Source organism: Rhinolophus hipposideros, assembly GCF_964194185.1.
Source record: "Rhinolophus hipposideros genome assembly, chromosome: 8".
Lineage (NCBI taxonomy): Eukaryota > Metazoa > Chordata > Mammalia > Chiroptera > Rhinolophidae > Rhinolophus > Rhinolophus hipposideros.
The window spans coordinates 85717207-85734209 of NC_138054.1; the positions used below are offsets into that span (position 1 = coordinate 85717207).

Below are 17003 nucleotides of genomic sequence, written 5' to 3' on the forward strand. Positions count from 1 at the left end.
GGAGCTCAGGGACCGCCCAGTTCCCAGCTCTGCCTCTCAACTCCCTGGGCAGCTGTGGGTGAGCGTCCTGAAGCCCTGGTTCCTGTTTCCGCATGTGTAAAATGGGCACAACAAGAATATACACCCTGCTGGAGTGATTGCTAATAGAAAGGGCTTCTCTTTTTAGGGTGACGAACTTGTTCTGGAACTAGATAGGGGTGACAGTGGCACAACTCTGTGAAGATACTAAAAACCACTGAACTGTGCATCTTAAGAGCAATTAGTTCATGGTATGTGAATTATATCTCAATAAAACAACATATTAAAAATATACACATACACCGCACAGAGAGAGCCCATGGAACCAATGTGGCTACAGAGGTGAAATTGCTCCAAATGGTGATACGTGGTTTGGTCAGCAGTTATCAGGAAATGTCCCCTCCCCATCAGGGACCACTGAGCAGGCCACTCAGTATGGAATCCTGGCTTCCCCACCTCTCCGACTTCCCTGGCTTCGACCCTCCACCTTCCCACTGTACCTGTGAGCCCCTTACTTCCTCCAATGCACGCCCATGCACGTAAACTAGCCAGAGCTGCTTTCTGTTGCTGCAACCCAAGGACGTGAGGCACACATGCAGCAAGGCGCCCACCCTTTGGTCTCGTCCGGGCCAGCAGTGAGTGGGGGGAGCTGGACAACACTACCGGGAGCAGGCAGCCCTGGAGGCCTCCAGGTGGTGAACCAGGTGGGGACCTCTCAGGTGGACACCCCAACAACACTGGGGCTGCCATGGCTCTTAGGAAAGCCCCCATCCTTTGCCTCTGAGCCCTTTTTTTTGTTACAACAAATCCATCACCATGAGCTGCAAACATTCACCCTAACTATTCACACAGAGCAGAGGGGCCTGCCCGGAGGAGGAGGCAAGAACCTGGTTCGTTGGCCAGAACAGAAGCAGGTTGAGTAATCCAGAGGGATCTGGCTCCCAATCCTGAAAGACCCTGGAATTCCCCTGGGGGCTTGAGGCCACTGCTCCAAGGCAAGGAAGACACCTCAGGCCATCCACAGGGCACTGGGAAGACCTAGGAGAACAGGGGCCTTGCCTCATCCTGCACCCCCTTCGCATATCTGCAACTTCAAAGTGTCCTATCTGGGCTGCAGGTGGCAGCAGTTCTGCCAGCACCACTGATCCCACTGGTGGGAAGCCCCCCACCTCCACCCCAAGGGGGACCTGGCAGCTGCAGCTATTTCCAGTTCTTACCGCTAGGGGTCAGCACTGGACTAGGAGATTCAGGAGGGACCCAGGAATTCCGACCAAGGATGTGAGCAGAAAATCTTCATCTTGTCCTACCACCACTCACCAGGTACAGGCACCATGCTAAGCACTTCCCTTGCATTATTTCATTGAAATCCTCACAAGGGTGCTATGGAGCCCCATTGGATACATGCAATTACCCTATTTAGCTTTGATGAAACTGAGGCCCAGAGAGGTAGACGGTCCTGCCCAAGGTCACACAGCTAGAAAGTGATGGGGTGGATTTGAGCCCAGAAACCATGGCTGTGACCACACTGTTAACGAGCAGCAGTCCTCTGCAGAAGAACGCTGAGCTGTGGAGGCCTCCCTGCCCCTTGACAGCTCCTTGCACATGCTCCTCCCAACCGCTAACATCGAGGCCCTGGCAGTTTCAAAAGCCCTCTAGGTCCCGAGCTCCCCAGAGTTTCCCAGCCGCCTCGTGGGGCAGGCTGGGTGGGATAAAGGTACCCCCATCCCAGTACCAGATAAAGGGCACTGAAGACCAGAGAAGTTCAGTGAGAGGTGCAAGCTCACACAGGAGCAGGCAGAACCGAACCCCAGGGCTCTGGACCTGGGTTTTTCTGCCAGGCCCAGACACACCACGCTGGGCCTGGTGACTCTGTCACCACACGTAGTCTGTGCACCTCTGTGGAAAACACAGCACTTGGAAGTATTTTGAAGATTTGCCTTGGATTAGATAAAAGTAGCAGTTTTTCCCTTGACAACCCAAGTAAGACATTTTCACTATAGATGAAAATGGGGGACTGGGGGTGGGGAAGGAAATAAGTCACTTACAATTCTAGTCCCTGGAGATAACCATTATTTTTTTGGTGTATTTTCTCCCAAATAGTTTCCTCAACAAATACGCATATGTTAAACGAAAATGGTGTGGTTTTTTTTGTTTTTTTTCCCCCAGTCTCCAAGCATGTCCCTTCCAGCGGATGCCCGGGGTGGGTGAAGGCGGGGCGGGGAGGGGTCTCACCATGGCCAGCTCAGCCTCCAGCTCCTTCATCCGGTTGTCCTTGAGGTCCAGCTGGGAGCGCAGCGCCGTGGCATGGTCTGTGGCCTCCTTGGCTTGGCGCCGCAGCTCCCACTTCTCGCGTTCCAGAAGGTCCTTCTCCTTTGCCAGAGCTTTGACGGCATCCTCGCTCTCCTGCAGGGGGAGAGCACCAGGGGTGTGACCACCTGGGGAATGGGGCGTCCTCTTGGACCAGCGACACCAGAGGGCTCTAGCCCCCCAGACCAGAGGAAGACGCCCGGAGGCCTTCCGGCACGTGGCTGGCTCGGGCTCTGGAGAGAGAAAGCCCTTGGTTTGAATCCCGGCTGTGCCACAAGCTGGCTGGGAGACTGGAACAGAGACAGACTGTTAGTAGATGCGCAGTAAATAGTTTCCAATGAATAAATGAGTCAATGCACGTGATGGGTAAGGTGTTTTATCTCAAGTCTCGGTTCCTCTGTGTTTAAAATGGGGAGTGCTCAGAACTACTTGTTTCAAAGAATCGTTATATAGATTGACTTCGTGCGAGGGAAATACTTAAACAGAGTCTGACAGAAGTTAGGGTTATTCGTGGGGCTGGGGCTTTGTTCTGTTGTTAGGTGACATGGATGTCATAGGAAAACAGGGACGGAGAAGGAGACACCTGCAGCCCAATCGCCTTGGTCCTGCCACCACCCACAAGGTCACAGCCGATGGCGAAACAGGCCGAACCCATCAGCTAGCTGTTGTGTCTGAATGCAGCCGACCCCTGCTCCTGGCCCGTCCTCCTGCATGAGCTGTTTTCTCTACGACGCTGAGGGAAGGGCCCAGGCTCCAGCTGCGCTGGTTTGGAGCAAAGCCAGCAGGCAAAGCACAGACGGCTGCCTCAGGGCCTGACCTCTGTGGGGAAGAGCCAAGTTTCAGAACAGCGGGCGTCCTTCCCAAGGGAAAGGTCCTAGCAGGGGGCCCTGTCCACCCACCCTGCCACGGTCTTCCCATTCACCAAATCAAGAGCCAAACTCTAAATCTCCGTGCAGGAGAGAGGTGGCCAGCCTGTGTCATCTAACAACCCCGTCGCCGAAAGCCTGACTTCCAGTTGGCCAGGGACTAGGAGACTGAAGAAGACACCGGTCCCTTTCTCTGTGGCTGTCCCAGAGCTGTAGCTCTGGCTTAGGTTCCAGGGAGTGAGAGTCGGCTTGCAAGGACGAGCTGCAATGACGATCATGCCTTAGTTTCCTCATCTGTAACATGGGGATAATAGCACATATACGTTAGGGTGTTATTATGAGGACTGAGAGAGATAATCCATGTCAAGAGCTCATCATGGTGCTGGGCACACAGCCGGCGCTCACTCACTTGACTTGGGTCCCTTCTCAAATGTCTTTTCCCAGCGGCCTTCTCCCAGCAGCCACCACCCCATCTAAGACAGAGGCCCTAGGCTCTCTCCAACCCATTTTTTGTATTGGTACCTGATGTTGGTCATTCAACCAATATTCATGGATACCATTAGTAGGCACACACCGGACAAAAATCCCTGTGCCCACGGGGCTTACACTGAAATGCCCTCCTGCACGCTCCATGACAGCAGGGATGTGCCATGTCCATCCGTCTGCACACACCCAGGCCCCAGAACAGCAGCCTGGCCAATCACAGCTAACATGTCCTGCTGCATAAATGAACATGTATGTCACAGCTGACATGACGTACAGCAAAGTCCGTTATATGGCAGCTTTGGCGACTTGGCTGAGGGGAGGACATGCTTTCTGTGTCACCAGGCCCTGGCTTCTCAGTGGAGTCTAGAGGAGGTGGTGTGGGGGACAGTTCCTTCCAGGACGTGCAGCTGGCAGCCGCACTCCAGGGTCAGGATGCCTGGGCATGAGCCTCAGGTCAGTCCCCTGCAAGCTGCAGGACGCCAGCCACGTTATTTAACTCCCCCGAACCTCGACCCCTCCATTTGTGAGACACCCCCCAAGGTGATGGTCAGTGCAAGATACAAAGCGACGGATAGTGCTGTTACAAAGTCACAGGCCGAGTTGTGCTCTGGGGCTCTGAGGAAGCAAACCTCAGTGCAGGGAGCCATTCCTCCTCTGGTTACTTCTCCTCCTTTCTCTTTGAGGCCGGTTCAGGGGGATCAGGGCAACAACAGGTGACAGGCACGGGCACTGGTTCACACCATGGACTGGCTCAGCTCTTTCCAGCAGCCACCTGGGTGGGGCGCTCCTTCCCAGGCTGAGCCATGACCTGGGCATCTGCCCCCCGCATCTAGCAGCAAGCCTCGCTCGCGGAAGGGCCCAGGAAGTGAAGTGTGTGGACCTGAACCACGAGATAAAGACCATTCCTTAGAACTTGCTGGTGTACAAGAGGCTGCTTACAAAACGTCCCTGACTTAGGAGGAAGGTGCCCCTAGGACCCCCGGGATCGTTTTCGTCGCTGTCACCTTGCAGTCACTGGATGTTCCCCTGGTCATGAGCAGACTGAAGGTTCTAGGCTGGGGGCAAGGCCGGAGGTGCTTTCAGCCTTGAAGACTCTGACACTGTTTCCTGGGACCACATGCCCTGGCAGTAGGAGGGCAGGCTCTGCAGAAACAGTCATGAATGTTCTGTACACAGGTCAAGTGTACAGAAAGCTGAGGGTTTTAGGTACGTTATGACATGGAAACCTCAAAGCCACCTGTGAGGCAGGAAAACTCCCCCACACAGCCACACAGTGTGCTGGAGGTCTCGGTCCTTGTTGGCAACAGTAGCAGGAAAGGAACCAAAAGGAGACTCGCCTGGGGGGGGGGGGGGTTAGAACCTGCTGGGGGACAGAGGTGGCTGCCATCGTGAGGGCAGGATTTAGCCCGACTGTGCAGGGCACTTGGATACCAAGCCGGGAGCTGAGGCCCCTCTGCTCTACCAGCAGATAGGCCTTACCTGGACAGAACTGAGGGGGTGCAGTGAAGAGGGGGCTGCAGGGGGACACGGGCCTGGCAGGACGAAGGTGGCCTGTTGTGACAGTGGCCTCACATCTCAATATAGCCCTGTGTCCAGCCCTCAGCCCCTAGCCTAGCCCTCTGGCTTAGCGTGAGAACTTACTCAGCTGAGTTTATGGAAAGTCCCCAAATCTCCCTCTAAACTGTATGCTTGCGACAGGGGACGTGCATATAGCACAGCTTTCTGGGATGTTGCAATTCTGAGAACTTTCCAAGCAGCCCCCACCCCTCTTTCTCAGACGCCTGTGCTGACCCCCCTTCATACCTTATAGCCTATAGCTCAGAGACTGGGGTCCTGCTATCTGCTTCAGGTGAGGCCCGTACCTGAGGGTTCCATAAATCCTGTTCGTGGGGACCTTATCTTGCACATAAAATGAAGTCTTTTTTTTGTTTGTTTAAATCTAGTTGTACGATCTTGGAAGAGGCAAACTAAAACCAGGACTTGTGGCTTCAGCTTCTCTAAACTAGCTCTAAATATGTGGGTCAGTCACTGCACCCTTCAGAGCCTCAGTCCTCCCATCTGTAAAATGGGGTTGGACCCAACAATGATTAAAGATTGTTACAACGTTGCTATTCCACTGATATGCTGGAAGCACGGGAGTGAATCTCTTCACATAATAACAAGGTTCAACATAGTAATTTAAAACAAATGAGTCTTTTCCAAATTCCATTTTTCTGAATGAATTTGAAGGGTACTATGAAGCCATTCCATGAGTAACACTTGACATTCTGCTGTGGCCACTGATGGCTGCCGCAGCTACAAGGCTTCTGATTAGTCAGCAGCTCCACCCCCACCCCCCACTGCTGGCTGGATTTAGGGGACGCCTCCAGTTACCTGTGACTTATAAATATCATTTGCTCATGTAAACACGTTACTAAGCAGTGCGTGGGAGGCCAGTACAGGACAGTGGTCAACCGAGTGGGTTCTGGAGCAGGGCCTGTTGGGTTTGCATACTGACCCCCTATCGTAACTCTGTGACCCTGTGCCAGGGACTTTAACTAGCCCTCAGTTTTGGCCTCTGTAAAATGGGGATCATAGGGACAATCATACCTCACAGGCCCCTCCAGCTAGGGAAGGCGAAAGCAGAGAGGTGGGCTGAGAGAAACAGGTAGTGCTATATAGTCATGTGTCACTTAATGATGGGGTACGTTCTGGGAACTGCATTGTTAGGTGATTTTGTTGTGTAAGCATCGCAGAGTGTACTTACACAACCTAGATGGTCGAGCCTACTGCACACCTGCTGGATGGCCCAGCCCACTGCACACCTAGGCTGGGTGGCCCAGCCCACTGCACACCTAGGCTACAAACCTGTACAGCGTGTCACTGTACTGAATACTGCAGGCGACTGTAACACAGTGGTAAGTATTTGTGTATCTAAACATGTCTAAGCATAGAAAAGGTACAGTACAAAAGACAGAAAATGGTTCGCCTGTGTAAGGCACTCAGGATGAACGGAGCCTGCAGGACTGGAAGTGCCTCCGGGGGGAGGGTGGTCAGTGAGTGAGTGGGGAGTGACCGTGACGGCCTCGGACATCATTGTACACCACGGAAGGCTTTAGAAACTCTGCACACTTAGGCTACACTAAATTTATTAAAAAAAATTTTTTCTTTCTCTGGTGACAAATTAACCTTCACTTATACTAACTTTTTAACTTTACTGTATAAACTTTTCATTTTTTAAAAAAAACTGTTGGCTGTTTTGTAATAGCAGCTTAAAATGTGAACACACTATACAGATGTACAAAGATATTTTTCTTTATATCCTTATTCTATAAGCTTTTATGCATTTTTTAATTTTAATTTTTTTTATTACTTGTTTTACTTTTTAACTTTTTTGCTAAAAACGACAACACAAACACACAGGTTGGCTGATGCCTCCACTCAGGGTCATCAATACCACTGTCCTGTCCCACTGGAAGGTCTTCAGGGACAATAACACGCACGGAACTGTCATTCCCTATGATGACAGTGCCTTCTGGAATACTTCCTGAGGACCTGCCTGAGCCTCTTCTTGAGGAGGTGTCCCTGTTTTTCAGAAATACGTCCTTGGCGGTTTGCTTGGTTTCTTTCCTTTTTTCAGCACAGATTTGCTGGTAAGCAGATAATGCACCACAGACATTCCTGTATTAATGAAAACCTTTTGGTGTTGGGTCCATGGTTTCACTCTTTTTAAGAAGCTTGTTGAGGTCTGCAGAAGCTTCTGCCAAACTTGTCACGGTGAATTTTCTTGGGGGTTCTTCTTTTTCTCCTGCAGTTTCCTTGTCTCTTGCCTCTTCTTCAGCTACTTAGTCCAGTTCCAACACCTCCTCACAAGTCCATTTCTCAGGAACCCCATCTTAGGAGGTCCCCAATGTCATTCCCATGCATTCCCTGGTTCAAGTTGTTTGCCATCTAAGCCATGGTCCTGGTGACTTCTGCAACGTCCTCACCCTTGGCAAATCCTTTGAAGTCATGGGCCACGTCACTAGGCAACAGGGATTTTTCAGCTTATAATCCTATGCATGGGACCACTGTCAAATATGCGGTCCGTTGTCTGAAATGTTGTTATGTGGCACATGACTGTAGTCTGAATGTTTGTGTCCAGCTAAAATTCATAGGTTGAAATCTTACTGCCCAAAGTGACGGTATTTGGAGGTGGGACTTCTGGGAGGTGATTAGGTCATGTGGGTGGAGCCCTCCTGATGGGATTAGTGCCCTTATGTAAAAGAGACCCAGAGAGCTCCCTCACCCCTTCCACCAGGTGAGGACCCAGTGAGAAGTCCGAGACCTGGGAGAGGGCCAAGAAAATAGGGTTTTCTTTTCTCTTCTCTGCTTCCACAGATTTTCTACTTTTGGCCACACCCCGTCTGCAAGTGACAGGCCAGGGAGGGCCCCAGGTCCCCTACTGTGAAGGATGCAGGCAGCAGAAGCCAGGGCCCTGCTGCTCGGGCCGATACTCAGGGCAGCTGAAAGCTCCACACCACAGTCAGAGAGTGTGGGTGGCCTGGCCTCGGGAGCTCTCCTGGGGTTGTTTCCATCATGGAGAGAAAGAGATCTGTGCGCTTGGGAGGTGGAAGGGAGGGTCATTGGTGAAGACCAAAGTGGGCTGTGGGGACGAAGTTTTTAAATCCAGGATTTTAAATCCAAATCCTGTCTCTGACTCTGGCTTCTCAATTCACAGGCAACACACAAATGCACTCATGTAACTGGCCTGCCACCGCTTCCTGTTCAAAGAACTTACCAACCTTCCATGGCCAACAAAGCTGAATGAACCAAACCCCGTGCTTCCATTTTCTCCCCGGTGTACATGCTAACTTGGTCAACAGTCCTTGTCATATGGTGTCATGTACTTGAAGAGCAGTTTACCCCAGTTTTTTGGCCCTGCACACCAGAAGGTTATAACTCTCTCCCTGCAGATGCAGTGGCTCACTAAGGCCTGCTTGGCTGGGGGGACCCTTTTTTTCTTTAAGTTTTGGTGCCCACTTTGGCATGTCCACACCACATATACCAGACACAGGTATTTGCTGAACCAAATTCCTCAGTCATCTGACTGTAAAGTCCTACTCATCCCACAGAGCCCAACGCATATGTCACCTCCCCTGTGAAGCCTTCCAAGATCCTCTCCCTGCAAGGAGAATTTCCTGCTTTCCCCCCAGTGCTCCGCAGCTCGCTCTTCACGTTGATGATGGCATTGTTAATAAGATGCACAGCTAACACTTACTGAGCGCTTACTATGCACTAGGCGCCATGCTCAGTGCTCTGCAGTCATCACCTCACATCGTCCTCATCACAGCTCTGCCAGGTCTGCACCACGATCACCTTTTAGCTGATGAGGAAACTGAGGCTCTGAGAAGCTGAGACGTCCAAGGAGACACACACACACACACACACACGGGAAGGCAGGATCTGAACCCCAACCAGCTGTCACCGACTGGGCCATCCTGTCCAGGCCTGTTTGCCCAGGAGCCCTGGAGCCCCCGATGGGTCAAACACACTGGAGGCCCCCCCCGCCGAAATGAGCACAAGGTGACAAGAGCAGTGAGTCTGTGTTCTGGGACTCGAGAGGCCAGACGCTGTGTGGGCAGGGGGCCGAGAAGAGAGCTGATGTCTGTGGAGGGGAGGGGAGGGGAGGGGAAAGGAGGGTGGGAGCCCTGACCTTGCGGTGCTGCTCGTAGTTGCGGATGAAGTCACGGAGCTGCTCCTCGCGGCTCTCCAGCGTGGCGTACAGCTGCTGCATCTGGCTCACCAGGTCCGTCTTCTCACCCTTCAGGCGCTTCCGGTCAGCTTTCATGGCTGGGGGACAGAAGAGCAAGTTACTTCCTGAGATTCTAGCTGCCTGTCTCAGCCCCTATTTCTATCCCCTTTTTAACAGATGAGGAAATAGGGTTCAGAAAGAAGACATTTGTGTCCCAAACTCCCATGTCACTCAGTGGCATTCCCAGGCTTCACACCCAGGCCCACCTGTCTGTAGAGTTCCTATTTTCACATCTCAGATTTAACTGATCCAACCAGGAGAACAAGTCCTTGGTTAAATGTCTATCCGCACCCTGAACTGGCCAGGTTTCCAGGGTGAAGGAGCTGGAGGCCTGGTGAGCCTGTGACCCCCATCGCCCAAGAAGCTGATTTCCTGATGAAATGACCCCCCCAGGGCCCAGAAGAACCCCCCAGCCCAGCCTAACAGTTCATCATCTGCCCCATTTCCTCCACAGAGAAAAATATTTGATTAAAAACATGCAGCATGATACCAAAAGTTACAGAAGGAAAAAAATAGATAAATTGAACAATACAATGAAAAACTTTTGTGCTTCAAAGGATACCATCGAGAAAGTAAAAAGACAGGGCGGCCGGATAGCTCAGCTGGTTAGAGCGTGAACTCTCAACAACAAGGCTGCTGGTTCAATTCCCACATGGGATGGTGGGCTGCGCCCCCTGCAACTAAGATTGAAAACGGCGACTGGACTTGGAGCTGAGCTGCACCCTCCACAACTGGATTGAAGGACAACGACTTGGAGCTGATGGGCCCTGGAGAAACACACTGTTGCCCAATATTCCCCAATTAAAAAAAAAAAGTAAAAAGACAAACTAGGAATAAGAGAAAATATTTGCAAATCAGGTATTTGATAAAGGATTTTTATCTAGATAATATAAAGAACTCTTACAGCTTAATAATAACACAACTTAAAAAATGGGTAAAGGATCTGGATAGATACTTCTCTAAGAAAAGTCCAGTAAGTACATGAAAAGATGCTTCATGAAACTAGTTATCAGGGAAATGCAAATCAAAACCGCAGTGAGATACTGCTTCTCACTCACTACAATGGCTAAAATAGAAAAGATGACAATAACAAGTGTTGGCATGGATGTGGAGAAATTGGAACCTTTATACAGTTCTGGTGGGAATGGAAAATGGTGCAGCCGCTGTGGAAAGCAGCCTGACAGTTCCTGTTCCTCAAGTGATTAAACACGGTTAGCCTGTCTATGGTTCAGCAATTCCACTCCTAGGCATGTACCCAAATAAAAACGCATGTCCACACAAAAACTTACAGACAAATGTGTATAGCAGCGTGAAACACAGTAGCTAAAAGGTGAAACAACTACGTGCGCACCAACTGAGGAATAAATTAAAAAAATGTAGGATAGCCATGTAACGGAATATTATTTGATAATAAAAAGAAGTAATTCATGCTACAATATGGATGAACCTTGAGGATATTATGCTAAGTGAAAGAAGACAGTCACAAAAGGCCACACATTGTGTGACTCCATTTCTATGATATACCCAGAATAGGGAAATCTACGAAGATGGGAAGTAGATTAGTGGTTGCTTAGGGCTGGGGGTGGTAGGAGGGGTGGGGACTGGGGACATGGAGGTCGCAGCTAAAGGGCATGGGGTTTCTTTTCAAGAAGTGATGAAAATGTTCTAATATTGATTGTGGTGATGGATGTACAACTCTGTGAACATAATAAAAACCGTGGAAATATACACAGTGAATGGGTGAACTGTACAGTATGTGAATTATACCTCAATCAAGCTGTTACACACAAACACACACACACACGGTGCCACATGCTCTAAGCAGCCTCCTGGCAAGGCAGTGTGACTTTTCTTCCCTCCCGACTCTTCTCAGAGCTCTGGCTCTTTAGCGATCGGAGTGAACTGGACAAGGCTGAGTGTGTGCAGGGCAGGCTCCAGCCGCAGGGTGGGCTTCATGGCTTTTCCAGAGCCCCCAGAACTCCATCCCCTCCCCAGAGAGAACACTGAAGAGAGATTATGGAGGTGGAGGGGAAGGGGGCAAAGCAACTCTCTTGGTTCTAGAAGCTTCCAGCTTGAGAAGGCACAGAGTGGGTAAGTCATTTGCTCAAAGTCACACAGCCACATCTGACCCCAAAGCCCACACAGTTGACCCTACATTGTGCTGTCTCTACAGTGAAGACCTCCAAAACTGGAGGGTCCCAGAGGGCAGTGACATGGGACAGGCAATGGCTGTGCCACCCTAACTTGTCCTGGACGTCGAACTTCAATATGAAAAAGTATGGCGTAAGAACCAAGGACCCCGGGCTCCTGGCCCAGTGCCCAACATAAGCTGATATCTTTCTGGCCCTGGAGGATGTGGGTGGAGGGGGGCTCATTCACTCTCCCTCCTGCCCCAGGTAGAACAGGGTGGAGGCACGTCAGTCGGGGCTATGTCGTCACGTGCAAGGAGCCATGGGGAGACCCATGCAGTGGGGTCCCTGGGTCTTGGGCGGCTCTTTAAACTCCAGCTTTGAACTTCCTGGCTCCCACAGCTGGACTTGTCCTCTTTATGGCCAGCTTGGAGGAGCAGCAACTTAGGTCACCGTGCTGGAATTCCAGGCCTGCTGGGCTGGAACCTTAAAGGGCCAGGACAGCAGAGCCCAGGGAGAAAGGACTCATTGGCTTCTCTCTCCTGTCAGGCCCTGCCAGGCTCCAAGGTGGGGGTGGGAGGGGAACAGGGGCAGAGCTGGGCTACTTTTGTGCCCTGCACCCTAACATCATGTGGCCATGGTACTAGTGAATGTCATTTTACGAAAACCCAACATCTAAAGATATAACCTGGTTAGAAGGAATCTTACAGAATAGCTGGGGCCCAGCTGTCGCTGAGGAATCAGAAATTTCCATCTGCCCTTTCTCTTTTCACCTGGCTGTGCTCCCTGTGACAGAGGTAGGTGGGAGGGTGGGTGGGTGTTCTTATCATCCCATTTTACAGAAAGGAAACTAAGGGCACACAGCCAGTAAATGGCAAAGCTGGCACCAGACTCTCAGACTCAGGGAGGTTCCAAGTTGATGGGGCACGGGAGCGAGAGGGAAGTGCTGTCTGGGGCAGTGGCTCCTCAGGAGGCCGCTGACCCAACCGAGGTGACCACCGAGGTGACTCCCCAACCAGGGGAGACTCCGCGGGTCCTCTGCCCCAGTGGACGGAAGCTGCTACTGCTCTGCTCTCATGGACTCCCCTGGGGACTCATGTATCTGCCCTTCAGCCGCTGCGGGTGTGGTCACGCCTCTGCCCTTTGGTTAGAAATTAAACCCCCTTGGGCTCTGATCTACCTCCTTCAGCCCCACCTGGACGAGAACCAAACTCCAGACTTTGCTCTTGGCAACTGGAGCTCAACGAGGAGATCCGTGGAGGCCGGCAAGAGGCCGCAAAGTCCCCCCACACCCGACCCCCGCACTGCTGAGCCTTTCTTCACTTTTGCCAAATGGCCTTGGAGGGGGTGACGTTGCCTCCTGCTGGCCTTCACGGATCTCTTTGCTGGTCCATCCCTGCACCATCCGTGCACGCACTGGAGAAGCTGCGTGCCACTGTTCTGTCATCAGTGGAGGGGCAGGGAGCTGTGTCTCCCCCATCTGACTGGCGACTCCCTGAGAGCAAGGGCTGGACCTCTGCCTTCAGACTAGTAGCTCCTCCCTAAGAGGAGAGTGAGAGCTCCCCGCAGTTTTCAATTAAGCACCCCCCGTGTGCCAGGCTCCATGCCTACTGCTGTGAGGGGAGCAGCGACGAGCAAGACATCGGTCCCTACCTTTTGAGTGGTGGACGATATGTTTGAGGAGACAAAGCTACACACACGGGTGATACTACTCTCCATCTACCCTCCTCCTTACCAAGAGAACCTCAATTTTGCTTATGCCCAGTTATAACACTCAGCTTCCCAAGCTCCTTTGCAGCTAGAGTCGGCATGTGTCATAGTTCTGGCCACAAAGGTGTACACAAGAGTCTCCTGGAAATCCGCTGTTTTCTGTATAGAAAAAGGTCACGGTACGCTGGCAGTAACGCTCGCCTTTTTGTCCTTCCATTTTCTTCCTGCTGGGGACATGGATGTGACATCCTGAGGTACAGCAGCTATCTTGCAAGCATGAGGATGAAGACACAAGCTGAAAATGGGGAGCAGAAAGACAGACAGAAGGAGCCTAGACTGCTGATGGCACCACCCAGGCCAGCATGCCCGATAACAGGAGGAAAATAAACCCCATGGTTTGTGGGATTTGCCATTACGTGCAGCCCAATGCATCCCTAACTGACACATAAGGTGGGCTGTGAGAAGTGCCATCACCCCCCATGACAGGAGCCTTTATATTTCATGGTTTCTTCCCTGGGGGTGGTCCCTGCTCTGGACCCTGCCAGGCTGAGGACGAGACAACACAAAAGCGGAATTTCTGGGAATGAATGTCAAGTGAAGACTCCTTAAAAACAAAGAGAAGGTGCCTTTGGAACCATGATGTGAACCGAGATGCCGCGTTCCAGAAGCCACACGTGCACAACACACTCAAGATATTTCCCATGAAGGAGCAGGACCTGGGAGCAGGTGGGGACTCCTGCCCTGGCGGAGGTGGGCAAGTGGGTGTGTGTCCCCATCGAGCCTGAACACAGCAGAGCATCCCTCAGACGGGGGTGGGGGGAAGGTCCCTGAAGGGGGTGATGGTATTGCACCTGTTTAAGAAAACAACGAGGTTAGCAGGACAGACCCCCAAGAAACAATGTAAGCTACATACACACAGCTATGAACATCACACAATGGAATGCTTCCGACCTTCCTTCGTCATAGGTCTGCTTTTATGTCTCCTTCAAAACCGTTCTGACGTTCTCCAAACATTCCTGACACTTTGAGGTCTGCGAGGCATGACCACTCCTCTCTGCCTGGGCCTGACGCTCCCAGCGCTCCGTTCACCTTCCCAGCCATCGGCCTTGCCCAGGCGTGTCCCATTCCAGCAACCAGGCCAGCAGAACCAGTGCCACAGCGACGGGTGATGTCACGCTTGGGGGGCCCTGCAGAGTTACGGAAGGAGACCAGCAGGTTCCAGGAATGTGGAAACTTGAGGTGGGAGGGAGGGTGTGTGGGGAAGGACTTATTATTCTAACTCCGAGGAGGCCGGGTGCATGCATGAGCTAGAGGGTGGAACCGGGGGCCCAGCTGCCGCCCCACAACGATGGCGCTTCTCTGGGGATGGCACTTTTCTCAAGTTTCTGAGGTGGGCCTTTTTGCAGCAGATGCCTGACCCAGATGTGGAGCAGTGTGGAGCAAGGCCAGCCCGTTTAACTTCTGCAAATGGGACTGTTGGCGGGTGGGGACCAGAGAGAGAAAACAGGTCTGTGCAGTGGCCCTTCTACTCCCTCCTCGGGCAAAGCAGACCCTCATCTCCAAGGCTCAGCCAACATGTGAAAGGAATAGGACAGGTTAATGCTCAGCTTTTGAGCTGCTGGGGGCTGGGAGCCTGGAGTAGGGATTTCACAGCTTCTGAGCACCAGGGGGGTCTCCTTACCCTGCAGGCAGTGCATGAAGTGACAAACTTGCTGGGGATGGGGGGGCCAGGCTCTCAGCTTTCCCTTCTCTGCACCCCGTTCCCCCCCAGGATGAATAGACTCTGCGAGCTTCCTTTGGCTTCTGAGGTCCTAGGAGACTTCATCTCCACCACTCTCCACCACGAATATGTCCACGGCTGTGCCCAACACCACGTGATGAGGCAGGATGGGCATTGGTCTGCGGTCAGAGGATCTGGGTTCTGTCCCTGCTCTGAGACCCTGAGCAAGTCACTTATGTCCCCAGTCCTGAATTTCCTAGACAGTAAAACGATTCCCACGTGCCAGGCACTGAACCAAACCCCTCACAGGTTTTTGTCACTTCATTCTTATAACCACCTTATGAAGTCATTCCACGTTACAGAGGAGGAAATGGGCACCTAGGGAGATTGAGGAACCTGGCCAAGTAGTGGGTGGCAGCACTTACCTGGCCCCAGCATGCACCCCCCCTGCGATCCCTCCGCTCTGTGCCTCCAAAATCACCAACCCCCACCAACCCCACACAGCCTGGTCAGCCTCAACTGCGCTTGGGACCTTGTGCTGGGGATAGGGCTGCACCTGTCCTGTGGAAGAGGAAACCGAGGCTCAAAGGGTTAAATTACTCCCCAAGATGCACATGGCTCAAGTAGTAGGCCCCGGACTTCCATCCCTGACTCTGACCTTGAACCCCTCCTACTCCTTCACCAACCCCGTGAAAGCACAGTGTTGTGACAGTAGAACTGGCCTGCATGCACAAAACCAGTGGGTGATCCAGTCACCTCCACCACGAGAGGCTGTTCCTGCAGTGGCTATACAGTCCCAAGGGGCTTTACGAGGCTTCCATTAAAGGTGGTTAGGCTTTCTTGTGCACACTTCCTGGCTGCTGGAAGGAGGCGTGTGTGTGTGTGTGTGCACGTGTGCAAGCGAAAGTCAGTAGCTCTTAAGGAATCTTTCACCAGCTACCCCCTCTTGCTTCCAGGGTCCTCAGCCAGCCCCAGCACAATCTCATGCCTCAGTCTGAGCTCAGAAGACTGTGAGCCCGGTTCTGGATGGTGCAAGGCTAAGAGCCCCTGTAAAAATTTCCAGCCTCGTGGACAAAGCTGGACTCAGAGGTGGGGAGGGGCGGACCTCAGCCAGTGTATGATGATCCCTGTCCCTGCCAGCAGAGGGCTGCCCTTCTCTTTTCCAGTCAACATTCCTTACCTGTCGAGCCTTGAGCGTCTACAGATTCCGGGAAAGGAGGGGTGGGCAGGTAGGAGCCAAAGGACTCTGAATAAAAACCTACTCAAATGTTCTTCTAGCTCAATTTCCCTTTACAGATGGGGAAACTGAGGCCCAGAGAGGGAAAAAGAATATCCAGTATCATATAGTGAGTCATCCCAGGTTTCCTAACTCTTAGGCCAATAAGTTGGGTTAAAAGCATTGGCTTAGGAGTCGACCTATGGAAGTTTAATTAAGCCTCACTTTCCTCATCTGTAGAATGGGGATTTAAAATATAATCATTTCTGCCCTATACAGAAAAGACTGCCATATCCCGAGTGAACTATCAGATGCTGACCTTGAGTATTTAGGGAGAAGAGAGCCTCGGCAAGACAGTTTCAGATGCACGAAGCTTTGGATTCCAGTCCAGCATTTGCCCATTACCAGCGGGGTGCCCTTAGATACCACATGTAATTTTTCTGAGCAAGTTTCTCCAGCAGTTAAGGCTCTACGTGACATTACCCAACACCTGAATACAGTAGGTGCTTATTAAATGTTATCATTTCTTCCTGTCTTCCAACTCCCCAGGGCTCCCAGGCCTGAGCTCAGACCCCAAGAGGCTGCAGAAAACACAGACTGCTATCACCGACAGACTGGAATCTGAGAAAAGGGCCCAGAGAAGTGGCCCAGGGCAGGGAGAAGGAAGGCACAGAGCAGGGAAGCAAGTCAAACACCCACATACTTATGGGACGGGCATACACTGGTTTGTTTTTTTCCTGTTTGGAAGCTAACCAAGGTGAGTCCAGAACAGGTTAGA

At 51.9% G+C, this 17003-nt stretch overlaps 1 protein-coding gene across 5 annotated transcripts in view; it reads right to left on the bottom strand.

Moving 5' to 3' along the window:
- KAZN (kazrin, periplakin interacting protein) overlaps positions 1-17003 on the bottom strand; it is a 1004356-nt gene that overhangs the window by 54056 nt on the left and 933297 nt on the right. For all 5 annotated transcript variants that reach the window (XM_081056296.1, XM_081056299.1, XM_081056298.1 and 2 more), the window contains 2 exons: positions 9352-9488; positions 2251-2421 (listed from right to left, as the gene is read on the bottom strand). In XM_081056296.1, the coding sequence (XP_080912422.1) occupies positions 2251-2421; positions 9352-9488 (308 nt within the window). The remainder of the gene's footprint in view (positions 1-2250; positions 2422-9351; positions 9489-17003) is intronic.